Source organism: Cebus imitator, unplaced genomic scaffold (genome assembly GCF_001604975.1).
Source record: "Cebus imitator isolate Cc_AM_T3 unplaced genomic scaffold, Cebus_imitator-1.0 Scaffold244, whole genome shotgun sequence".
In the NCBI taxonomy this organism is placed as follows: Eukaryota; Metazoa; Chordata; class Mammalia; order Primates; family Cebidae; genus Cebus; species Cebus imitator.
The window spans coordinates 320,734-347,006 of NW_016107559.1; the positions used below are offsets into that span (position 1 = coordinate 320,734).

The 26,273-nt window shown below is 45.8% G+C and overlaps 1 protein-coding gene across 5 annotated transcripts in view; it reads left to right on the forward strand.

Annotated features, from left to right (window-relative positions):
- EPB41L4B (erythrocyte membrane protein band 4.1 like 4B) overlaps nt 1-26,273 on the forward strand; it is a 159,396-nt gene that overhangs the window by 65,163 nt on the left and 67,960 nt on the right. For 4 of the 5 annotated variants that reach the window (XM_017498554.2, XM_017498553.2, XM_017498552.2 and 1 more), the window contains exons 7-15: nt 1,597-1,717; nt 3,415-3,502; nt 3,671-3,759; nt 4,051-4,120; nt 4,214-4,383; nt 6,291-6,400; nt 8,325-8,355; nt 12,017-12,050; nt 17,304-17,368. In XM_017498554.2, the coding sequence (XP_017354043.1) occupies nt 1,597-1,717; nt 3,415-3,502; nt 3,671-3,759; nt 4,051-4,120; nt 4,214-4,383; nt 6,291-6,400; nt 8,325-8,355; nt 12,017-12,050; nt 17,304-17,368 (778 nt within the window). Of the gene's footprint in view, nt 1-1,596; nt 1,718-3,414; nt 3,503-3,670; nt 3,760-4,050; nt 4,121-4,213; nt 4,384-6,290; nt 6,401-8,324; nt 8,356-12,016; nt 12,051-17,303; nt 17,369-19,131; nt 20,795-26,273 lie in introns of those variants that run through there. The other variant, XM_017498555.2, reaches the window with a different exon arrangement.

Below are 26,273 nucleotides of genomic sequence, written 5' to 3' on the forward strand. Positions count from 1 at the left end.
TAGCTCACTGCAAGCTCCACCTCCTGGGTTCAAGCTGTTCTTCTGCCTCATCCTCCTGAGTAATTGGGATTACAGGCCTGCACCACCATACTCGGCTGATTTTTTGTATTTTTAGTACAGTTGGGGTTTCGCCATGTTGGCCAGGTTGGTCTTGAACTCCTGACCTCAAGTGATGTACCTGCCTTGGCCTCCCAAAGTGCTGGGATTACAGGTGTGAGCCACTGCCCCCACCAGGACAGGGATGTTTTCTCCACTTCTGCAAGCCAGCTGCAGTCTCTCTCCTGAAAGATAGGACTGGGAGACTGAGAAGCCCAGGCCTGGCATGGCCTACATGGGGTGATGAACAGGGATGCCGGGTACACAGTGGGTTGCAGTCACTGGGGGTGTTCAGGCATGTACTGCTTGGTTAGCTGGTGGGATCTGATGTGTGGAGCAGAGGTCCTTACAGTGTTTTCCAGGGTAGCCACAGTAGCATCACATGGGGACTTGTTAGAAAAGCCAGTTCTCAGGCCTGGTTCCAGACCGAGGGATTCAGAAACTCAGGGAGGGGGCTAGTGATGTATATTTTTAACCAGTCCGCCAGGTGATTCTGTGGTACACCCATGTTTGGAAAACTACAGTTAGAGATCAGCGCTTTTTCCAACAAATGTGCAGGCCTGTTACCTGGGCATCTTGTTAAAAGGCAGGCTTTGCTTGAGTAGGTCTGGGGCGGGGCTTCTGGTTCTTCATTTTGGGCAAGCTCCCAGGGGATGGCAGTGCTGTTGGTGTGTGGCCCACACTGGGCGTAGCCTGGTGTTAGAGGGAACTCCAGAGGATTCCTTTTCATTCTGGGGTCTGCTTCCTGAGCTGCAGGGGTGGGGAGAGTGGATTTCCTCATCAGGCCCTGGAGGAGGGGGCCACCTGTATCCTTGGGCCCTCTATCCTGTTGGGGGACTTGGCAAGGGCAGCACAGATTGCAGCACAATTTGGGCTTCTTGCTGGGATCACTCGTGTGGCTGCTTCTCCCTCCTTTCTGCACAGCTGTCTCCCTCCCAGGTTCTGCCTGACTTTCCACAGTTGCTCCTGCAGCCCTCGAGCCCCTCCTCCCTGCCTCCCTGCCTCCCTCCCTCTCTCCCGCTCCCTCCCTCCCTCCCTCCCTGCTTCCCCCTGGATGCTGCATGTGCCGAATTCTTGATCCATCCTCTCCAGCACTGCAGACCCTGAAGTGCTGCTCTTACCTCCCCTTAACGAGAGCCTTGTTACATGGATGTTTCTGGGCAGATCCTCATTCCCTGCAATTGCCTTTTATTGCAAATTCAGGGTTCTACCACTTCGTGGGGAAAATGTAATTGGGGCCTCCCTGGGTGGAAGAACAGTGGAGAAAAAGGCAGTAATAACTAAGATGTTGCCGTATCACCCGACAGGGAGGACATTAGCATGCTTCTTGGGGATTTTGAGTGTACATGTGACTACCCAAGTGAGAGTTAAGAAGGAAAGAGTTATACATGATGGGGGACCTGTGCTTTATAATCATGCAGAATGCCTTTGGACCTGGTTGCAGCAGTAACTGAAAGCATTCAATGTCTCCTGTTTTCCTCCCTTTTATGAAACTTGCAGCGGAGCTTGGGGAGTGTGAGCTTCCAGAGCACACACCGGAGCTCGTGTCTGAGTTTCGGTTCATTCCAAATCAGACAGAAGCGATGGAATTTGATATCTTCCAGAGATGGAAAGAGTGCAGGTACCTTGATGCAACTGTGTAGCATTCTGATAGATCTATTGTGTCATAAATAAGTGTTGGTCACACTCCTTTACCAGTAGAATTGCTTATTGATGGCTATAAAATTGCAGCTCCAACTCTTCTCTCCCATGTCAGTCCTGTTTTCCAGAGGCCCACATGTTGTCATTTTTGTTTTTGTTTTTGAGAGAGCCTCGCTGTGTTGCCCAGGCCAGAGTGCAGTGGCACTGTCTTGGCTCACTGCATCCTCAGCCTCCCCATGCTCAAGCAATCCTGCCTCAGCCTCCCGAGCAGCTGGGATTATAGGTGTATGCCTATAATGAGCCATGCATGGCTCATTTTTCTATTTTTTGTAGACATGAGGTTTCACCATGTTGCCCAGTCTGGTCTCAAACTCCTGAGCTCAAGTGATTCTCCCACCTCAGCCTCCCAAAGTGTTGGGACTACAGGCAGGAGCCACCACGCCTGGCTGGCTGTCTTTTAAGAGATGTGCAGCAAGAACCAAACCACACTCCTTTTCTCTCTGCAAACAGAGCCTGCTTTTGATTTGCTTATTGCAGCTAGGGGAGCCACCACTATCCTAGTGACACCCCAGGGCACCCCAGACACTCTGGCATACCTGCGTCTCTGGGACCGCAGGGCCTAAACCTTCCGAAACAAGCATTTTAGAAATACACCCTGTTGAATAGGAACATACGCATTTCAGACCATGTGTTGTACAGCGTTACATTTCAGGAAATGTGATCATCATACCTAAATCCAGCGGTGTCCTCTATCCCTTTCGGTTTTTTCCCTCCATTCCCCTTGCAGGCACCGCTCTCATACCTGGACCATCAATGCCACCTCTCTTTCACGGGTTTCCTAGTTAACCTTTCCCCCTCCCATCCCATCTTTCCCAAACACTGTCTCTTCCAGGTCACCTTGGATCGAGCTTAGCGTGGCTTTCTCTTATCCCTCAATCATTCTGAAAAACTCCTGTGACTATTTTAATGGAAGGTGGCATTGGTCCAGTCTCATTATGTAACACTGGAACAACGTAAACATCTGAGGGTGAGGCGCACCCCACGCCACCCACACACTTACACACCCACTGTCCTCCCTCCAGGAAGCCATCACTGGCAGTTTGTAGTTTTTTCCTTTTGCATTTACATATATGTATCTACAAAAAACAACATTGTTTTGTTTCCTTAAGTGATCATATTATAAGCACTGTTCTGTGGTCCTTTTTTTTCTTTTTTTGAGATGGAATTCCGCTCTTGTTGCCCAGGCTGGAGTGCAATGGTACAATCCCAGCTCACTGCAACCTTTGCCTCCCAGGTTTAAGCAATTCTCCTGCCTCAGCCTCCCAAGTAGCTGGGATTACAGGCATGCACCACCATGCCTGGCTATTTTGTATTTTTAGTAGTGACGGGGTTTCGCCGTGTTGATCGGGCTGTTCTCGAACTCCTGACTTCAGGTGATCCACCCGCCTTGGCCTCCCAAAGTGCTGGGATTACAGGCATGAGCCAATGTGCCTGGCCTGTTCTGTGGTCTTTCTAGTCAATTAACAGTATGTTCTTGGGGATCTTTTTGTATTATTATAATTTGGTGTCCCTCATTGATTTAATTGCTGCATAACATTCCATAGTAAGGCCATGCCCTTCAGAATCCTGTGGGCATATGAGTCACAGTTTACAAGTATTTCTGTTGGTTTCTCTAAGGGGAAAGAGCCCTGCCCAGGCGGAACTCTCCTATCTGAATAAAGCGAAGTGGCTGGAAATGTATGGGGTAGACATGCACATTGTCAGGGTAAGAACTGTGTGCGTTTAAGTCATTTGGTTTTGCTGTTACTGAAAACTGTATGAACATTATGCAAACAAAATAACTTGTGGTGAGGAAACTGTTTTTGCATTTTGCATTCTGCTGTGTGACGACCTGTTAGAACCCTCTACCGATTGTCACTTCGTTTGTTTGTAGGGAAGAGATGGCTGTGAATATTCTCTTGGACTGACCCCGACAGGCATATTAATCTTTGAAGGAGCTAACAAAATAGGCTTATTCTTTTGGTAATTTAGTTTTGTCTAATATTAAAAATGTCTTTTCCTATTTTGTGGTGGAATTCTATGTGATGGCTGATTATTGAGGGGTATCTGCAACACCCAGATTCATTCTCAGAGCACACAGTGCTGCTGTTGTGGGTCTGTGGCCGTTGCACTGAAACTTCTGGATAATCACACTTGAATGAATGATTTTTTTTGTAGTCAATCTAAGCTTTAAAAGTAGAAAGGAAACTGCTATTTGATGTGTAGATAGTTTTACTGCAGATTGTGCTTTTAAAATGCTCTCTCTCTGACTAGGCCTAAAATTACCAAAATGGATTTTAAAAAGAGCAAATTGACACTTGTGGTTGTCGAGGATGATGATCAGGTAGGCCTGGCTCCCGTTTCTTCCCCCTTGCTGTGAAAATCCTGCATCTGTGTTACAAATGCCCACTCGAGGCCCTTGTGCTTCCTCTTTAAGGGACGTGAGCAAGAGCACACATTTGTGTTCCGGTTAGACAGTGCCAGGACCTGCAAACACCTCTGGAAGTGTGCGGTTGAACACCACGCGTTCTTCCGACTGCGGACGCCAGGAAACAGCAAATCCAATAGATCCGACTTTATCAGGCTGGGCTCTCGCTTCAGATTCAGGTAGGGAGCCATTTCTGCAACGTGGATGACATCTTTTGACAGAGGGCACCTGCGATTTCTTTTTTGTGTGTGAATGGAGTAACGGATTTGAGTCTAGAAACTTAGTTTGTATGTCCCGTCCCTACTTTTCTTAAGGTGAGTCACTGAAGCTCTTTTGACCCCCATATCCTTATTGATAAAATGGAAGTAATAACAAAATTGTTAGTAGCTGACATTTAGCCAGAGCTGTGCCATCCAATACAGTAGCCACTAGCCACATGTGGCAATCTAAGTTAATGAATGTAATTTTACAATGTAATTCTTCAGTCTCGCTGGTCATATTTCAAGTGGTCAACAAGCCACACGTGGCTAGTGGCTGCCGTATTAGACAGTATAGACACAGGATCATTGTGGAAAGTTCTGTTGGCCAGCACTGTGCCAGAACTCTTCATGTACCCTTAATAAAGTAGATTGATTATCCCCATTTTACAGAGAAGGAAACCAGGGCCAGAAGCATTACGCTTAGTCACACACAGCTGGTAAGTGGTAGAGCTGAGATTCAACCCTGTGCACTCTGGCTGTTAAATGCCTAACTGCTACTGTATCGCCTTTCTCATGCCCATGTCCAGAAATTTGGGATGATAAGAATGAGAGAGATATCAATGTGTGTGCACGTAACCCAGGGTAGGAAGAGTAGATATTTGAATCTGAAAAGAACCTGAAAACATTGATAGCTTATTCTGATATATTTTTGCTTATCCTAGGACCATTTTTCTCAAAGCGTATGAAAAGTTCCTTGGTGTTTGTTAAAAATGAGGACAGCAACCTCATCTGAGACCTCTGCAATCAGAATCTATGAGTGTGTGTGTGTGTGTGTGTGTGTGTGTGTGTGTGTGTAAGTTGTAAGGCCTGGGAGTATGCATTGAAAATGCACTCCCAGGGCTCTTTGAGGCACATTTACATTTGGGAATCGCAGTTACAAGATCTAAAACTTCACATGGTTTCATAACCTCTGCCCACACATGGCACATCCCTGAACTCTATTTAAATGCCAAAAGATTTGCTCATTTCAAATTTATCTGCTGTGCAAGGAAATGGCTATGAACTTCTGTTTAAAGAATTATTTTGTTTTAAATGCTCCAAGGTGTCGGGGGCAGGGAAGAAGACCAAGCTCTTTTTGAGTAAATCTGATCCCAAGGTCCTGTGGAGGATGCAGGGGTTAGCGGAGACACTCCACGGGGTGTTGGAGTCTCCTCGGGGTGGAGCGAGGCAGGAAGGACAGGGCAGCTGCCAAGGCAGGCTTTTCTCTCCTGGGAGGAAACTGCCCAGGCTTAGCCCCCGACCACGTTCCTTTCTGTTCATCCAGAAGTGTAAGAAGGAAGGGAGTTTAGAGAAGAGGTTGCCCCTTAGAGGCATGCAGAGCAGGTGACAAATGGCTCCCTCCATCTGATAAATAAGACTAAGAGCACTGGAATGAAGCAGCTGAGGGGTAGATCAGATGAAACCAGCAACCTCCTGGAATCTGCAGCCGGGCGTCACATTGGTTGAAACCCAAAAAGCCTTAGTGAAATAAGAAATGAGTTAAATGTCCATGCAGTGTGTTCCATGAAAGGTTATTTTATGTGAAAATCAGCATTCTCTTAATGAGATGTTTCAAACCTGCTTGGTTTGTGCGCCAAGTGGCTGGTACCTAAACTGCAGGTTTTGTCCTTGGGTGGAAATATCTGCCCCTGTACTATAACCTGTACTTAGCAAAGGAGATTTTATTTCCAAATGGAAAGCTAAACCTTGTGTGTCTTTACCCAAGTGAGTTCAAGCTAAGTTGAAATGTACATTGGACCTCTTGGAAATAAAAGTGTACTTTCAAATACATGTAATGTACTGAGATTCTGATATTGATAACACACAAGAAAATATTTACTTCCCAGTGGGCGGACAGAATATCAAGCGACACATGGCTCCAGGTTACGAAGAACCAGCACGTTTGAGAGGAAGCCTAGTAAACGTTATCCATCCCGGAGGCATTCAACGTTCAAAGGTTGTGTGTTTTTCATTCTGTCTTGCAATTTTACGTTATGCATTAGTCATTTAAGCCCTCAAGGAGCTTGGTCAAGCAGCTTATGAAGAAAGTTCCTACAGTTCTCCATTCTGGAGCTTTTGGAAAAAAATCCCAGCGGTGTTCTTTTAATGGGACCTGGCCACTTCCGCCATCCCGCTGTCATTAATGTTTCCCCTGGATGTGCTCATTTGTTTCGCCACTTTCTCCATATTTTCTTTCCATGTGCCTCTTTGCTTCTTTTAGACCTGGGCTCAAGCCCTGGGACCTCAGGAATATCATAGGGAAACACCTTTCCAGCCCATAGAAGGTACTGTATCCCCACCATCTTGCAATTTTAAGTGCAGACTTCAGCCCCATGCTAACTGGAGTTCTGATCAGGTACAAGTGGAGGAAGACCTTTTAGATGCCTGGCTCAGGTCCCACAACCAGTCCACAGTTTCCTCACCCTTTAATTTAGCCAGGCCTTAGAATGCCTGCCCCCTTCCCCTTTCCAAACTCCCTGAACCTTGTCTGTCAGTTACAGCTGGGGCCTCACACCTGTCTGAGGCCTGGAACACACACAGTACAACTCAGTCAGCAAATGACCACGCCGGGCGCACTGCTGTTGGGTCCCCGCCTCCAGATCCCATCTCGGAGCTCTTCTTTCTCTGCACTAGATCGCTCCCCCACTCAGGGCGCCCAGTTAGCCCTCAGCGTCTGCTCTTTTATGGCAGAGGCTCTGCGCTCCCAGCCTCCTGCCCCTTCTGTATCTATTTCCTTGTGGCCACTCCATGTGTTTTTCTTGGCTTAGGACTTAGTGAGCCTCCATGGGACCAGCTCCCTTTACTTGTTCCCTTCTGGAATCTGTATCTTTGTGTTCCCCACCGTTCTTTCCTTTATGAACCAACAGCGCAATAGCATCACTACCTGAAATTCTTAATCACTCCCAGCTGCTTTTGTGGAGGAAAATGCCCACAGCACAGGAAATAGTCCTGCCCTTCCAGAGAGGCTGGGGGACAGGAGCGTGTCCAGAGAAGGGTGATGGGTTGATGAAGGGTGGCCACAGTGCCCAGGAGAAAGGGCCAGAACGCTCTCTGTTCTGTGAGGAGGATTATGCTGGTGTGTGTAGTCCCCTGGGTCAGAGTTGTCCAGAAATAGCCCAGACTAAGGAAGAATTCCAAAGATCAAAAGAGCCGTCTCAAGATAGCAGTACGCTGGGCCCTGCAGGTGTGTGCAGCACAAAGGGAAGGACCCCTGGGGTGGCCGTGACAGAGGGGAGTGGATGTCCTGCGGCCTGACCCCACCAGATGGCTTTGGAGATCTGGACTCCAGGGTCTGTGATTCTCTTCCCAGTCCCTGCTTTCTTTTCTCTCCTTTATTTCACTGACTTTTTTCCAGCCAGGGTTCTAGCATCTTCTTTGTGAAGCTTTTAATGATTTTCCTTGCCATATATATCCTTTTAAAAATAAAACAGAGTGTAGACAGATGAGCTCTGCCTCATCCCCGGGGCTCTGTCCACACAGACCCTTCCGCCCGCCCCGAGGTCCCTTAGTCCAGACCCATGCTTATAGTTCACCCCTTATCGCTATGTGCTGTTTTTCCTTTCACTCGCTTCTCTCTATCTGCCTTTCTCTGTCCCTAGACCGGGAACTCCTTGAGAGCAGAGACTGTGTCTCTTTGTCCCTGCCTCCCGGAGCACCCAGCCCTGGGAACCTGCTCGGTGGATGGTTGCTGAGTGAATCAGAGGGAGGGATAGTTTACTCTCCCTTGGGAAAGGAGAAGTAGCCGCCATGCAGTTCTGCCTGGGTTGGGGTTGGAACAGCTCTGTGATGGCAGAAGTCTCTGATGGTTATCATCTGTCACTGCATGGTGAAAGCTCTAAAGTTCTCTAAGATGTCATAACTTTCTTGTTTTTCCTTTACAGCAAGCAACCCGGTGATAGCAGCCCAACTCTGGTGAGTGTCCCTGAGCTCTACAGCACAGCTCTCCTCTCTCAGGATCGTATTTACTTGCAGTGTTAACATTTTCCTTACTACAATCAGATCGGAAAGTGTGTCACCTGGTATTTTTTTTTTCCGCCTTTTTCTGCTGCCTGGCTATTCCACGCTCATGGCTTTCGATAAGTACACAGTATAATGTTCCAGGACGGTTTGTTTTTTTTTCAGAAGACATTGCTGCTTTGTTTGAGTAGCTGTGTGCTTTGTTTACAGTAACGGGGTGAGGAAGGTAGAGGCATGTGCACAGCACACTGTGTCGACAGCGGCAGGCAGTGCTAGGAGAGCAAGGCGGCGCTCGGGAGCAAAAGCTGGACGAGAGCAGATGCTAGATTTGCTCAGTGACGTGCAGGTTTTACATCGTAGAAGAGGTTAAACACCTTTACTGAAATCCCTGCAGGAAAAGGAACTTATCACAAGAGTGAAAATCGGCTGCACGGGATTCAGCAGACATTTTCTGTAAAGGGCCAGCTAGTCCATATTTGAGACTTTGCAGGCTATGCTGTCTCTTTCACAGCTACTCAGCTCTGCTGCTGTAGCTAGAGAGTCGCTGTGGACGATATGTAAATGCGCGAATGTGGCTGCATTCCAGTAAAACTTTACTCATAAATATCAGCAGGCCAGATTTGGCCCAAGGGGTGTAATTTCTACAGGCCTCTTCCCTGGCACTGGAGGCCAGGGTCTTGACTGTGCAGTAGAATAATCTGGTGAGCTGTAATGATCTGAAACATCCACCCGAACCACGCCCCAGGTTCATTGAATCAGTCTCTCGGGGTGGGACCCAGATAGCTTGTTTTTAAAGCTGCCCTGGTGAGTCTGCCTGGCATATACTCCCTCTTGCTCTTGCTCCCTCTGAAGCAACTGCCTGTCTTATGTGAGTTTTGGCTTGTTAAGTAGACAAGCTGTCGTGTGAAGGAACCACAGACTTGTGTTGTTTGGACCTTTGTTCGGAACTCCAGGCGCTGGTAGGTAGCCCAGGCTCGTTAGCCTCTCAGTCATCCCAGGCACAGGTCTCAAGGCAGCTGAGAGGGTGGTCTTTGAGGTGGGCACAGCTTGACTGTGCCATGCACTGTTAGTCAGGACAGCTGGCAGAATATGGCACAAGGTGGAATGGGTTTCAGATACCCTGGTTAGTGAGGAGAGCCCTGGCTGAGGCATCGGGAGCCCTCCCTCCAGGAACCAGCTGTGTTCTAACCCAGCTCTGGAGACTTAGGCCTTCTTATCTCTGAGCCTCCGTTTTCTTTTTTTTTTTTTTAACAAATGAGGGGGTTGGGCTAGATCAGTTTTTTGCCAAACTGTCTTACCCTCTCATCTTCACCTTCTAGAAGAAACCTGATATCAAAGCGCAGCATACAGAACAGACAAATGTGGAGGTCCTCTGGATGAAGCCGAGGGAGGGGGGACCAGTTCCTGCCTGCTCATCTGCCTTGCCTGCCACTCCCCCACCCCATAGCTCCAGGGCACCTACGAAGAACCCAGGGTTCTAGAGAATGCAGCCGATCTCTCATATCACACGGCTGGAAACTCAACCTCGCAGCTCTGATTCTAAACCCGACTTTCAGTGTCGTTTTTCCTTTTGTCTCTGGGTTTTGTTCTCAGCATCTGATGAAGGGGCTAGGGGAGTCCTACTGAACCCTGCCCCGGAGCGGGGGAGGAGGTTGCAGTATTCTCAATGGGTTAGTTGTAGGTTGCTAGATTCACCCCATTTCCGGGATCCCTCTGGAAGATGGTATGCCAGATGGCACCTGTACCTTTCTTAGCCTGTCGGGGTGTCTTGCTTTTAATTCTCTGAGGCTTGTAAGTTCCAGCCCCAGTTTCTTTCCTTTGCTCTCTCAGGTGGTGATTGTTTGGTTTGTCTATTTCTCCCTAATAAAATTACATTTTCCTCTTAGCATCTAGTGGAGATCATATATTGGGAACCAAAAAAAACAAAAAAAAAAAAAAATTCTGCCAAAAAAAAAAAAACCCTGGTAAATACACCCTTTGGGAACAAATGAGCTAATAACTGCTGTTCACAGCTGTTTGATTGCTCTTCACAGCCTGTGGGATCCCAGGGTGAGTAGGATTGCAATGGGAGCTGTGGATGAAACTGCTCTGGGCTCCAGAGGTACTACTAGAAAAATAGTACCTTGCAGAAAACTTACCTGATGAAATCCAGCCGGAGGTGATCTGGCCCAGAGCCTAGCTCTGTGTACTGGTCCTCCCTGGAAACTGGAACACAGAGCCATTTAGACCCCAAGCAAGTCTCGTAACAGTGATCTGTTTGCCTCTCAGTGTTGGAGAAGCCAGCAATAACACTTGATTTCAAGCACACCCCCGACAATAATGATTGCCTGCTCTGTCCATGTATATATATATATTTTTAACATTTAAGATCCCATCAGCCAAGCACAGTAGCTCATGCCTATAATCCCAACACTTTGGGACGCTGAGGCTGGAGGATTGCTTGAGCCCAGGAGTTCAGGACCAGCCTGAGCAACATAGCGAGACCCCATCTCTTAAAATAAGATTCCATCGAAATAGGATCATGTCGCTGGGTGCAGTGGCTCATGCCTATAATCCCAGCACTTTGGGAGGCCGAGATGGGTGGATCACGAGATCAGGGGTTCAAGACCAGCCTGGCCAACGTGGTGAAACCCTGTCTCTACTAAAAATACAAAAAAATTAGCCAGGCATGGTGGCGCACATCTGTAATCCCAGCTACTCTGGAGGCTGAGGCAGGAGAATGGCTTCAACCCAGGAGGCGGAAGTTGTGGTGAGCAGAGATCACGCCATTGCACTCCAGCCTGGGCAACAGAGTAAGACTCCATCTCAAAAAAGTTAAAAAATTGAAGAAATAGGATCATGCCTGTGGAGTCCTGAGTCTTTTCTCAGTCCCTCCAAGAGCCAAGCTGGTTTAGCAGAAAGAAGACAGGCTTCAGGATTCTGCAGATGTCAATTCTAGCCCTGGCTCCCACTGACCAGCCAGGTGACCCTGAGCAGGTTTCCCAACTCTCTGTTAGGCAACTGTTCCTTTATCTGTAAAACGAGATGGTCACTTTTGTTGACCGCATAGCCTTGTCGTGTGGATTAAATAATAACAGATGTTAAGTTCCCAGTACAAAGTCTTGTCTGGAGAGAACATTTCAAAGTGGTGGCCAGATGATTGGCGGTGTTTTTCATAGTGGGGAGCCCACGTGTGGCTCCCACCACAGTCTCCAGTGGGAGCTGCTCAGGAGGGACTGGTGTCTCCCGCTGTGGTGGGAAGAAGCTTGCCCATCACTGGAGGAGCTTCTGGTGCAGGTGCCATGGGGTCTCCCAACAATGCCAGGGCAGGCCTGAAATTGGGAGTAAAATTATTGGTTTGCCCAACGGAGATAGGATCTCCTTTTTGCCACCAAAATATGACATCGAGGCTGCATTCTGGAATATTTCCTACTGTTTCTGTTTGTGAGTGCTAAAGCAATGAGTGAAAGTTGCTGTCTGTGGTTTTCCTTGTTATATGTTCATTTAAACAACCAATAACCAAAGAGAAGTAGTTATGTGGGAGCTCCTGGTAAGGTATGTAGCACATGGGAATGGTTCATGATCGTTAAGTAAATCAGTAATAATGCCACTTTGTAACCTATTTTTCTTTTTTTAGCTCTAAAACAAATCCAGAAGTCCATAATTACCAGGTAAGACACTGCTTTTAAAGGTTTTCTTTAAAGAAAGAAAATTTTTAAAGTAAAATAAAAACAAAAACAGGTTTTCTGAAAGTTTCTAAATTTTCCACAATGAGCGGTCATCATATTTATAATCAGAGTTTGAGGAAGTAATAACAATATTTGTGTTTTGAGAAAATGGTAAGAGGAGAGCCCTTTCCTTCTGACCGTTGCCACTTCTTGGCCATCTGAACTGCCAGTTTTTCTTAACCTTGTCAACTGGCAAGCGTCAGGGACATATGTTTAGGTTTCTGGGTGGTCACACACAGCCCCTGATCGGCATTCAAGTGAGGCAGCTTTTTGTCAAAGTGTATTCTAGGCCTAGGGAACATGAATCCCTTGAGATGGGCTCCCAGGAAAGGATGTTTTGGTCGAGGATAGCTGGGAATTGTCACATCTTTCATTCGCCTTCTTGGATTTTCCAGTGCCCATTGAGGTGTGAAAGTACTGAGAAGTCCTGCAAGAAAGACACTTTTTATTTTTTTTTAATCCATTGTTTCCTCAAATTATTTGTGTATTGGTCCCCTCTCACACCCCTGATTTAAAAAACTAGCCTTGAGCTGGCACAGTGGTGTACATCTGTAGTGCCAGGTATTTGGGGAGGCCAAGGTGGGAGGATCACTTGAGCCCAGGAATTCAAGACTGCAGTGAGCTATGATCCTAGACCATTGCACTTCAGCCCAGACGACACAGTGAGCACTCATCTCTTAAAAAAAAACAAACACACACTAGCCTCACCCTCTACATCTCTTTTTAAAAGAACACTAGCCTCAGCCTCTCCCATTTTTTGGTGGTGGTGAACTCATGAACACGAACAGATCAGTGGTTTCAAGAACCTGCTGGTGAAGCACTGTGCCAGGCCCATCCCTGCAGAAGGAGCACCATACGTTTCCATGGCTGGCATCTTGCTCTTTCTCAGGACAGCCAGCCAGGGCCCGTGCCACCTGCCAGCCCAACCATGCCTGGTAGCATGAAAGGTGTGGTTTACAGCTCAGCCTGGAGCAAGTCCATTCTTCCTAAGCCACCGTGGGTGGCTCTCTCTGGTCATTCACAGCCTTGTGCCACCTGGTTCCAACTTCTCTGTTTATTTCTCACCACTCCCATCATACTCCATATGTTCAGCTCACAGGGAGTTGCATAATTGTTGCCCCATAATTTCTTCCCACTGTTCTTTGCCCATGTTCGTCTGCCTGGAATTTCTTTGCTTCCTGTCAGTATATTAAAGTATCTCTCAAAGACCAATTCAGGGTTGGGCGCAGTGGCTCATTCCTGTAATCTCAGCACTATGGGATCACAGCCAAGGCAAGAGGATCACTTGAGCCCAGGAATTTAAGACTAGCCTGGACAACATAGTGAGATCCCATCTCTACGTTTTTAAATTTTGTTTTATTAAAAAAATATATTTTTGTTGTTGTTTAAAGACCAACTCAGAAGTCACCTCCTCTACAGTGCCTTCTCTGATCTTTTCGGTTGGAAGCCCCCAGCACCTGGTGGTTCTCCATCCTGCTGCATATTAAAGCTAGCTGGCCAGCTTTAAAAAAATAACTAGTACTTGGTCCATATCCATGAGAGATTGATTGATTGATTGAGACAGAGTCTTGCTCTGCTGCCCAGGCTGGAGTGCAGTGTCACAGTCTCAGCTCACTGCAGCCTCCGCCTTTCAGGTTCAAGCAATTCTCTTGCCTCAGCCTCTCAAGTAGCTGAGATTACAGGTGCCCACCACCACACCTGGCTAATTTTTTGTAGAGACAGGGTTTCACCATGTTGGCCAGGCTGGTCCCGAACTCCTGACCTCAAATGATCCACCCACCTCATCCCTGCAACCCTGAGAGGTTGAGTCAGAAACTCCAGGGGTAGGATCTGGGCACCTGTAGTCTACAGATTTCTAGGTGAAGATCTCCAGCTTCAGATCTCCTAAGGTGGTTCTGATGAGCAGCTGGGCAGGGATTCTGCTTCCTAGGTGGTCATTTGTTTGTGTTTAGAGGCAGCATCTTTGTCTGCTGACTTGTAACTTGGGGCCAACTCTCTTGGCCTGGACTGGTGTGGGTATCCAAGGGACACTGCCCTCCCAGGTTTCTCTGCTCCATCCCCAGTCTGAAGTAATGAAGCTATTCCATAAACAGGTTCACTTGAGAGCCTTATTCTCACCATCCCCTTTCTTGGTCTTTCATTACTATAAATATTAATTCCTTACATGAGGGTGAGATCTGAAATCCCAAGGTATATTACCTTTACAAGGTTTCCGAGTTACATCACAGAAGAACTTTGTGATAATTAACTTTCATGCATGAAATCATATTCCCAGTGTGCAGAACCTGGAAATGACGTCCCCATTTTAGGAAATGACAAGTCAAAAGTGTTGGAACTTGGTTGGGGAAAAGTCTGGTTTCCCCCTCTCCTTGCCTTCATTGGGTTCTTGAATCTTCTTTTTTGTTTGGTTATTTTTTTGTTTTTGAGACAAGAGACTGTCTCTGTCACCCAGGATGGAGTGCAGTGGTGTGATCTCGGCTCACTGCAACCTCCGCCTCCCGGGTTCAAGTGATTCTCCTGCCTCAGCTTCCTAAGTAGCTGGGCTTACAGGTGTGTGTGTGCCATTACGCCCAGCTAATTTTTGCATTTTTAGTAGAGATGGAGTTCACCATGTTGGCCAGGCTGGTCTCAAACTCCCAACCTCAAGTGATCCACCCGCCTTGGCCTCCCAAAGTGCTAGGTTTACAGGCATGAACCACTGTGCCCAGCCCAGGGTTCTTGAATCTTCTTCTTCACTGTTTTTTGTAAAGGGGTTTTCAGGTGTGAGTAACTGAAGTTGTAGGGGACAAGTAGTTGATAGGTGATCAGTGCTTGAAGGAGAGACAAAAACGTTAGAAAAGCAAAGCAGCTCAGCGCTGCCATGCCCTCTCCCCAAAGCCCTGGGGTGTGTTCTCACTGTGCATTTTCTGCTTAGAGAGAACATCGAAGTGATTGTTAGTTGAAATCAGATCTACTGAAACTCATCTAGGCATTGTTATCGCAACATCATTGGCAACCCCGGGTCCTTTGGACCTTGCCAGTCTTAGAGGTCTCATGTTGTTCTATCAAGGGTTGGGAGTAAATTGACCGGGAAGAGAACATCCTGAGAAATGGCCTGATTGGCATTTGAATACCGTGAAGGGTATTCAGGAGGATAGTGTTCCAGCATTTATCTTATTTCAAGTACCGCAAGGTCAGCCAACTGCAAAGGATGGATCACTGTGTTCTCAACAAGGACTCTGTTGGCATCTGGGGAGGGAGAGTTCTTCATTGTTTGGGACTGTCCCTGGAATTGCAGGATGATTAGCTTCCCTTTTCTCTGTCCCTGTGACAAGCAGACATGCACACATTCATTTCCTGTTGTCCTCCAAGGGACATGAGTATACCAGTTGAGAACCAGCTGGGTTAACGCCAAAATACCCCTTGACAGTTGAGAATGTGAGTGATTGCCAGAGGAGATCAAGGAAATTTCCAGAATCTTTTTCCAGATCTGTGGATCAGGTTCCCACCTCTCTCTGATGAATCTGATTTGGTTGTGTTTAAAGCCAAAGAAAAGCATAGAGGGTCCAGTTCTAGGTCAGCCTTTCTCTATTGTTGAGCAGCCAGTGAATGGGACCTCATTCTGGGCCTATGTGATCAAAACACCTGGAACAGTCCAGCTCTGGGCAAATCATCTAAACTCTGTGGGTTTCTGTATCCCCCTAAAGGAGAAATATGCAAAGATTACATCAGGGAGGTGCTAAAGCCCTGGTCAGCTCCCAGATCCTGCTATTGAGATATTTTCTCCAGATTCCTTTTCTTGCGGCGTGTCTTTCCGGGGGCTGCAGAGTCTGCTTGGTGACAGGCATCTTTGAAGGAGAAAGGAAAGGCTGCTGGAATATAGAACAGGCAGGGAGGGCATCTCAGGTCCATGAAAATGGAATGAACAGAACTGCTGAGAATTCTCTGTGCCAGAGAGCAGGCCACTGCTTATTAACCAAAGTAGCCCGAGAAGGAGGAGAAGAAATAATTAAAAGAGTAATGGTAGTATGATTGTAGTGACTTAAATGTCAAGAGGGCCTTAATTTGACCATTAGGAAGTTGAGCCTTGAGAGCCCCTGAGTTCTGCTGATGTCTAGGACCACTGCCCTCTACAGGCCAGAAGTGGAAAGGCAGCCTGCTACCCAGCCCGCTAGGGCTTCACCTGGGTTCGTTTGTGAGTCACTAGTCAGGGTCTGTGTTCTCTTTTTAAAATGGCCAACTTCCTTCAAAATTAGCGGGGGCATGGTGACACATGCCTGTAATCACAGCTACCCGGGAGGCTGAGGCAAGAGAATCACTTGAACCCGGGAGATAGAGGTTGCCAAGGTCCTGCATTGCACTCCTGCCTGGGCGACAGAACGAGACTCTGTCAAAAAAAAAAAAAAAAAAAAAAAAAAAAAGACACGGTCTTTTACAAAAAAAAAAAAAGAAAAAAAAAGAAAAGGCAACTTTCAACCCCCTTCCTTCCTTTCTTTTTCTTTCTTCCCTTCCCTTCTTTTTCTTTCTTCTCTCCCTTCCCACCTGCCTGCCTTCCCTCCCTCCCCCATCCCATCTCCTCTCCCTTTCTCCCCCCTGCATCAGGATTATAAGCACTCTGGATGGTTTTGTTTGTTTGGGTATTTTGTTTTGGATTGCATTTTAGAAGATTATTTTTATTGCTTAAACCAGGGAGGAAGAAAAAAACTTCACCCACGGCCCTGCTGCTTCACTTCACATCCCTGTCCAGCCCTTGTCTGTGTGCAGATGTAACTGTTCCACATGGTCATTGTCATTTTCGGCAATGACAAAAATTGTTTCTGAAGAGAGAAATTGCCTCCCACTCTCCCCATCTCTCTGACACCTTCCGCCTCTTCCCCTGGGGAGATGAATTTAGCCTGTCACTGGTACTCTGGACGACCCCCTTCAAGGCAGGTGCTGTCACCTTCCTTCTAAGGGTGGCTTCCCAGCCCCTTCATGGGGAGCTGCTCCTGGAGAGGGCTAGAACCAGGGCTGGGCTTCAGCCCCCAGCCTTTGTCAGAGGGGGAAACGTGATCATCCTGGGAAATATCCGCTCACCCCACCCCGCAGCCAGAGTCTACGGCCTTTCCATTCATAGTCCCCCAGCCCCTCGGGTGGATGCCAGTAACAGAGAAAGTGAATGAGGACCATTGAAATTAAAAGGTCATCAAATAATCAAGTTTGGTGTTTTATTTCTAGCCTCAGTATCATCCTAATATCCACCCCAGCCAGCCCCGGTGGCATCCTCACTCTCCAAATGTCAGGTAAGTGCGGGTGCTTCCAGAGCTGCACCTTTGAAAGTTCTCCTTTCTCTAGAAAAGTTCAGATTCTGCTTAGTTAGGAGTAGGAAGTCTGCATCAGACACAACCCTTAAGGGGGGCATTGTCATGGCTGAGATGAATAAATTTTCAAAGCAAAGGTAGCCAGTCATGAGTGTGGATGCATCAAAGGTCTGCTTTGTGAAATAAAAAATGAATTGATTTTTAAAAATCATTCTGACCTCAGATATTCTTGGTTTAGTTTTGTATTCAAGATGTTACTTAAAATTTCTAAGTAATATTTTTCTGTCCTGAGAATCCATTTACTTCAAATGCGATGAAAGCTTAGGGATTTTTGTTACTGTGGTTTTTTTTTTTTTTTTTAAGAATTTTTTTGGGGGGTGGGGGGAATGAGTTTGCTTTTTGTGGCAATAGATATTTTTTCCCTAAACCAAGGGATCAATAAACTTTTTCTGTAAAGGATCAGCCAGTATTTTCTGCTTTGTGGTTGCTGTCACAACTCCTTAACTCTGCCATTGTACTTTGAAAACAGCCCTGGACAATCCATAAATGAGAAGCTATGGCTATGCTTCAATGAAACTGATTAACAAGATCAGCGGGATTGGGCCGAGAGCTGTCATTTACCAACCTTGGCCCTGACCTACCATAGTCCTTTCTAAGCCAACTGGCATCTGCTGGACGGTGTTTATAGTTAGGCTTGAGAGGTTTTTTTTTTTTTTTTTTAGGCTAGCTTTGTGACAGCAAATGTTCCTTTTAAGATTTGAATTTTAGATCAGTCTTAATTGGTGTTTATTTGTGAAGCTATTTCAGAAACACGATTGGCAAGTTCAGTTTGCATAAAGGTGAGGTTGCTAGCCTTTCTCTGAGAAAGTATGGAGAATAAATGATGGAAATAAACCCACTTAGAGCAAGGCAAAAAAAAAAAAAAGTTTACTGGGGAATTTTGTAACCCAAGAGTGTGATTGTTTGTAAATACTTGGTAGTCATATAACTTTTAAAAGCAAGGTAGGTTCATGGAATAATAATTCTAAATCTTGCTGTGTTTCAAAGGTACTTTATTCTTCCGACATAAAAAAACAGAAGAGAGTTATAGAAATGCGATTTTAATTAACATTGTTTTTACAAAAGTGTGTGCTTATCATTAACTGTTTTATCATGTTAGTTTCCTTCTGAGGTGCGGTTTAGCAGCAGGCCTTCTGAGGAAAGCTGTAAACAGTGCCTCTCTGGGGTGTGTCTGCTGTTGGCACTTGAGTGTCATCTGCAAGTTTGTTAATGCAAATGCTCGGCACCCCCCCCAGATCTACTGGATCAGAATCTGTGGGGTGGGGCCAGCATGTTGTGTATTTTCAAGCTCTGCAAAGATACCCCATGAAAACAGAGTTTGTTAGTCCAGCACTTTTGGCAAATGCTGCCTGAGGCATTCATGGTGCACACTGGCGTGATAAAACCTCCAAGTGGTCCTGTAGTAAAGGAACATTTTCCACCTTCACTTAGCTTTCTCCAGACGGACTTGACCATGAGACACCCTTTGAGAAATGATGACTTGACCGTAGACAGAGCCTAGATGAGCTGCATCTGAACTTTTATAATACTCACATAGGAAATCCATTCATTTCCATTCATAGCCATCCCCGTTCACGTGGCTCACGGTCCCCCTGCCCCATTTCCTTTGTGCTTGTGTTGTTTCACTTACATTTCTGCATTTTCTTCCATTCTCCCACTAACCGTTCGCTCTGCAAACGAAACAGGCCATCCTTTCAGGATGACAGGTCGCATTGGAAAGCGTCGGCCAGTGGAGATGACAGCCATTTTGATTATGTCCACGACCAGAACCAGAAGAACTTAGGAGGGATGCAGAGTGTGATGTATCGAGATAAACTCATGACTGCACTTTGAGAGGCTGAAGCATCTCTCTTCCATTCACCTTCATAGTTTCACTGCATTCCATGAAACATGTCTTGGCCTCACATGGATGAATATGTTTTTATGAGAGTCTCTAAGGAGTAGTCCTGAAAGGTGTTTTCAGTGTCCGTGTAAACATTTGAAGATAAAACCACGGTAGCTTGTCATAATTTACTGTTGACTGCATTCTCATTAAAATGAAGGTAGTTAAATTCTCAGGAATCATTTTGATGTTCTGATTTTAAAATTGGAGTCAAAGTCTATGTTTATCATATTACTGTGTGCCTCATATTCTTTGTTATTTAATTAATGGGACCAAATAAAACCAGAAGAGCTTGGGAAGATAGCTCAGCATACATTGCTGTGGTAGGAGATTGCTAGGGTCCAGCTTCCGCCATAATGTGGCCTGAATGAATTATTGCCTCTTCACTGACCTCATTCTCCCCATCTGAAAAGAGAGGGTTGGACTAAGTGATCTCAAGGTCCTCTCCGACTCTACAATTCTGCAATTTGTTAACATTTAAAATTTTTTTTTAGGTGAGGACATACATTCCAACTAATTTTATCACAAGGAAAACTGCAATACCCACTTCCTTGACAGAGAGTTACTCCTTTCAGAAGCTAAATAAAGTATATAACTTATTAGATGTTATATAAATACAGGGAGACTTTGAATTTTATATCTTAAAGCAGTTGAGCTACTCTGAATTTAAGCAATTGTACTAATCTTAAATTGCATAGCATTTGTTTTGATAGAATTTGCTGCTCAAGTATGAGAATAATTTTTAATGTCTTAATGATTGGTGCTGCTAACTTGCATGATTTCAGAAGACATAATTGTGAATACACGCTGTCAGAATTGGGGGATTGGTTTTTACCCTAGACTTCACTCTTAAAAAGCAATGTGCAATCGAGATCATTTATGGCTCAAATGGAAGCACATAAGGTTTTCTTGAAGTTGTGCCAAAGCATTCTGTAGAGTAGGATGCGATGGGTGTTGCCCCAGTCTGTTTGTAGAACCAGAAATCAATATGTTGTCTTTTAGGTTAAATCTTGTACCAAAATATTTATCTCCCCCATTTCAAGCCCTGAGTCAAACATTTTTTTCTCTTAATAAATAGACCTGAAATATTTTATTAGTATTTCTGTGAAATGAAATGATTCTTGTGCCATTTTTATACATGTAATTTTACCCATTTTAAGCCCTTTTAAAAATGTTTGACACCCTTTGAGATATTTTATTACTAAAATCTGATCTTTTTGGCTACCGCAAAAATCTATTCAGAAAGAAGGTATCAGCTGCGTACCTTGCACAGCGGAGTTGACCACTTATAAGCTTTCCTTCCCTAAGGCATTTGTTTACAGGTGTATTCCACTTTAGCAGACGTTCTGATTCTCAGTGTGTGTGCTGCATACAAATAAATGTGTTCTGAATCTTTTTCATCTTATTGGTAGCATTTTTACAAATGTGTTTCCAAGGAATAAAGATTATTCTTGCTTTTTTTTTGACTCCATCTTTATTTTTTTTTAATTGATTCTTGTTGCTGTGCAGAAGGCTCCTTTGTGAATGACCGCAGTAACAGAGCAGCTGGCTTTTGTAAGTCTGAGGGTGAGCATTCAGTTAGGGGGGTGGAGCAAGATCATCCTAGAATGAGGCTGCTCTTGGTGGCTCTTGTAGGCACAGCAGCTGATGCCTTTCTTCTTCTCGGGCTACTCTGGTGAAGGTTGTCCTATCTGTCACAGGTGCTGAGCAGAGAGAAGTGGTGGCAGTGGGATTTTCCCAATAATAGTCCTGCAAAAGTGGGTGTTTGTCCTGTCTGGCAGGAAGACATCCAAACCCTTATCTGTGGGCTCCTGGAAATTGTGTATGCCGTCTAATACCCTCTAATAAATACCTCTCTGCTTAAGGTAACTTGAGTGGTTTCAGTTGTCTGCAACCAAGAAGCCTAACCAGTTTGCGTACTTAGGACATCCTGATTGTTAAAGGAAGTATACACTTTCATTCCTTAACTTAGTGGATCTTTCTCTACTGCAGTTGACCAGTTCAGTCCTCACAGCCTCCTTTTCTGTCATTGTTACATGTTGGTGTTTTCTAAAGGTCTTTCGTCTGCTCACTGCTCTTTTCACCAGTCTACCCAAATCTTCTCATTCTGTCATAATTGCTAGTGCTGTTGACTCTGAAACCGTTCTCTCTAACCTAGACAGTCCTGTGAGCTTTTGGACTGACATTTCAACTTGGGTATTCTGTATACACCTCAAACTCTACCTATCAAAAATCAAATTGATTATCTTTTATCCTCCCTTGACAAAACTTTTCTTCTGCCTGAATTCTCTTCCTCAGTAAGAATATATACAGCATCTGCAACTCTTCTGCCTATTGCCACCCATATCAAAACAGTGCCTAGGTCTGTTCAGCTCTGTCTTGGTATTCATACTTAGGCCTTCCTGTCTCTTACTAACATGAATCCCATAGGAGCATCTTTTCTCTGGCTCAGAGGTGCCCTTTCCGCTGTCCCTGACTCCAGTTGCTCTTGACAAGCTCACACTCCTCCCAGTCGCTACAGTGATCTTTCTAAAACACCTTCATGGGCCTGTGCCATTGCAGTGCTTGCCATCACCCTGAGGATGAAGTCCAAGGGCCTCTCTATGGAATTCCCACTCCGTGTCTCCATCATCTTGCTCTACCATATTCCCCCCACTTCTCACCCTACTGTTGAAAATCCTTCAATGCCAAATTGCTTGTGGTTCCTGGCATGCACCACACCCTGCTGTTACTCACATCTGTGCCTTTGCAAATACTGTTCCTTCTGCCTAGAATTCTGTCACTCCCATCCCTTCCCCTAACTCCTGCTCAATGTCTGCCTCTGCCCAGACATCTACTCCCAGGGACTCTCCGATGGCCCCACCTCTGCAAATTGGGTTAATTTCTGTGTTCCAGTAATAACTTCCTCCCTTTCTACCCCCATCTATAGCAACATTGCGCTTACAGCTTTGTATTAAAATGAGATCTTTCATTTATCTCATCCTGGAGCCTGTACAGTGCATAAATCTGAGCTTGTGTCTTACTTGCCTTTGTTCCCCAGCACCTGACAGATAGCAGATGCTCAATGAATGTCTGCTCAGCAAGTGGATTATTCCACATTCATTTGAAAGGAGATGTCTAGCCAGGTAACAGGCAATAATGCATCATATCTGGGCTGGTGTGAAGATACCTGAACAACCTTATCCAGTATGGGGGCATCATACTTTGAGTAGGACATTGACCACCATGTTACTTCTAGATTCAGTTTCATCATCTGAATATTACTCAGTGTGTCAACTGTGTTCTCATTTGAGGCACTGGTATCATGTTGTACAGGGCAGAAGAAAGTCCAACTACATGATATGGGAAACCCTGGGAGGTTGACACCGATCTGCGCTAATGTATAGGGCTAATGCTGTGCTTTGCAGTCCACGTGTGTCACTTCACTTCCTGACCGCCCTGTGAGATGGGTAGTATCCTCTTTTTCATAGATAGGGAAGCTCAGGCTTAGAGTTTAGCCAAGCAGCCTGTATTCCAGAGCCTGTGCTCTCAACCCCAGTGCTCTCTTGCCTCTCACCCATCATCCCAGCATTTGCGACCCTGGGGATCCACATTTCCATGAGACTGTTAGATGATGTTGAGCAGTTCACGCCACTGAAATCTAGTTGCTAACCAGAGAGCTGTCCACTCCCTCCAGCCATCTAGTAACCCCTGTCCATCTGCATGACCACCACCACTGGTAGGCAGCTCACTATCCATACAGCCCCCACCACTGTGGCCTAGTAACCATGTTCTCTCCACCATCACCACCACCAGTGAGCTCATAACTGTCCATACCCACCCCCGACATACCAGGGCTGGTAACCTTGTTCTACTCCATCACCTGTGATCTAATAATGCCATTTACTGACTTCTCCCCAAACACACCCCTCCAGTGGTCTAGTAACCCTCTCCACACCTTACCACCCCTCCCCCAGTCTAGAATTCCTGTCCACACAGGCATCCTTCAGCAGTGGTCCTATTTTCAAAGAAGCAGAGGTTGGGCATTATTCTTAGTGAACCACTGCTTATTTGAGACAATCCACTCTATTGCTTCCTTCCAAAGAGCTCACAAATGAACAATTTCTTCTGGAATATTACTTGGCAGTAAAACCACACTCACTAGAGTTAACTTTTTACATTTTGAGACTCGGGTATTTGTTGGTTTATCATCTATTCATGCTTCTGTGGTCCCCCAAAACATCCAACAGTGTATTGACAGTTGTCATTGGATTGATGTAATTGATGCCCTAAGTCTTTATGCCAAGTAATTAATTACCTTCAAAACCCTCTTGCCATGGCCAGGTGCTGTGGCTCACCCCTATAATCCCAGCACTTTGGGAGGCCAAGGCAGGCAGATCACAAGATCAAGAGATCGAGACCATGCTGGAGATCTAACCAACATGGAGAAACCCCGTTGCTACTAAAAATATAAAAATTAGATGGGCTTGGTGGTGCACACCTGTAGTCCCAGCTACTTGGTAGGCTGAGGCAGGAGAATCACTTGAACCCAGGAGGCAGAGGTTTCAGTGAGCCAAGGTTGCGCCGCTGCACTCCAGCCTGGCGACAGCGAAACTCATCTCAGAAAACAAACCCTCTTTCCTACTTCATTTATTGATCTACCATTTCTGCTGAAGATGCTTCTTTACCACAAAGAAAGAGGAATAAGGACAGTGTGGGGATTCCTCAGTCCTTCTTGCCTGTTAATAGTGGGCCATCCTTCCAGGTCAGTGATTCCAGCCTCCTGGGTCCCACTCTGAACATAAATAATGACGGAGCCTTTTTGTTGCTCTTGACTTTACAGCTTTTAACTAGTCCTTTAAAATCTGAGCTCATCAAATAACTCCCTGAACAGCCATATTGATCCCTTCGGATCAATGTTTCTCAAACTTAGAGTTCTAAGTCAATTCCCTGGCAGACCAAGTCTTCCAGACGTACCAGGTAAATACTCTATGTTGGTCTAGGATGATTTACTTCCACTGTCTCACTACAGAAGGCAGTGGACAGATGCAGAGGCGAAGCATAAGCGGGCAGAGAGAAAAAGCAAGTTAGTTAATGGTCCCTTGCACGTGAGAAATGGTACATTTTAAGAAACCCTGGGGGTATCAAAAAGACAAAACATGTAACATGAACATTCATCTAAGCCTTAGCAAAAAGAAGTCCTCAATAGTTCCGCAAATAGGCCCACTTCTCTCAAAATTAGGGAGCCAAAGCATGGCTTGTACAACTTAACTAAGAATGTGGATTACTGCATTCTAAATGGTCAGTGATAAGACCCAAGATCCTGCATTTTAACAGCCCAGGAGAGGCTCAGGTGGGCAACCTAGGTTTGCGTTTCACTTTGGGAAAGCAAAGCTGCTTATTTACTTGTGTTCATCCTGATTTTAATGCCTCAATTTTAACCAATTTTTTTAACATGCATGTTAAGTCAATGAATGCATGCATCATAATAAGTAACTAGATCTGTCTGCTCAGCAAAGTTTTGCACTTCCTTAGGCCCAAGGTGAAGCAGAAGAATGTAAGCATTCTAGTGGTTCTTTTTTTTTTCGAAATGGAGTCTCGCACTGTCTTCCAGACTGGAGTGTAGTGGTGCAATCTCAGCTTACTGCAACACCCCCCTCCCAGGTTCAAGAGATTTTCCTTGCCTCAGTCTCCCAAGCAGCTGGGATTATAGGAGCCTGCCACCAAACCCAGGTTTTTTTTTTTTTTTTTTTTTTTTTTTTTTGAGATGGAGTCTTGCTCTGTTGCCAGGCAGGAGTGCAATGGTGTGATCTTGGCTCACTGCAACCTCCACCTCCCTGGTTCAAGCTATTTTTCCACCTTAGCCTCTCAAGTAGCTAGGATTACAGGCATGCGCCACCATACCGGGCTAATTTGCATTTTTAGTAGAGTTGGGGTTTCACCATGTTGTCCAGGATGGTCCCGATATTGTGACCTCATGATCTGCCCACCTCGGCCTCCCAAAGTGCTGGGATTACAGGTGCAAGCCACCGCGCCCAGCCTCTGGTGGTTCTTTATATGGCTTTAATTTCATCATTAACCAGCCCCCTGGAATCTATCAAACCAAGTCTGTGTTCTGCCTTCGCTCCCCACTTCGGAAGCAAGGGACTAGTGAATTCCAGCCATTGGAGAAGGACAGGGCGTGTGTATACACCAGTCTAAGCACCTGGGCTAGGATTGGAGCCCATGATTGGGAAACAGGTAGAAGTTCGCAGAAGTAAAATGGTAAGACATTGCCAGCCAGGTGAGAAAAGGATTAAAGAAAGGTCCGCGATGTTGGGGCCTGGTTTTGTTAAGTTTTCCCTTGCTCAAGTTGAGCCCCGCAGTTCTCTAATTAGGTGTAGTGTGGAAGCTTTGGAATCTTGCAGTTTGAATCCCAGCTTTGCCGCTTACTAGCTGTGGCACCTTTGGCCATTTTCTTCTGGACACCTCATTTTCCTCATCCCCAAATGGAATTTACCAATATCTCACTGATAGAATTATTAATAAATGACATTATATACAGAAGACGTTTTGCACAGTGATGCTAGCTGGCAAGAATTTTTAGTGTTTTTGTTTTTGTTTTGTTTTGTTTTGTTTGAGATGTAAGGTCTTAGCTGTCCATGTGGACAGAAACAGGCCAAGGAGATTCAAAATCTTGCTCAAGGCTCATGCCTGTAATCCCAGCACTTTGGGAGGCCAGAGGCGGGCGGGTGGATCATTCAAAGTCAGGAGTTTGTGACCAGCCTGGCCAACATGGTGAAATGCTGTCTCCACTAAAAATACAAAAATTAGCCAAGTGTGGTGGCATGTGCCTGTAGACCCAACTACTCAGGAGGCTGAGGCAAGACAATCGCATGAACCCAGGAGGCAGCGGTTGCAGTAAGCTAAGATCAAGCCATTGCCTCCAGTCTGGGTAACAATGTGAGACTCCATCTCAAAAAAAAA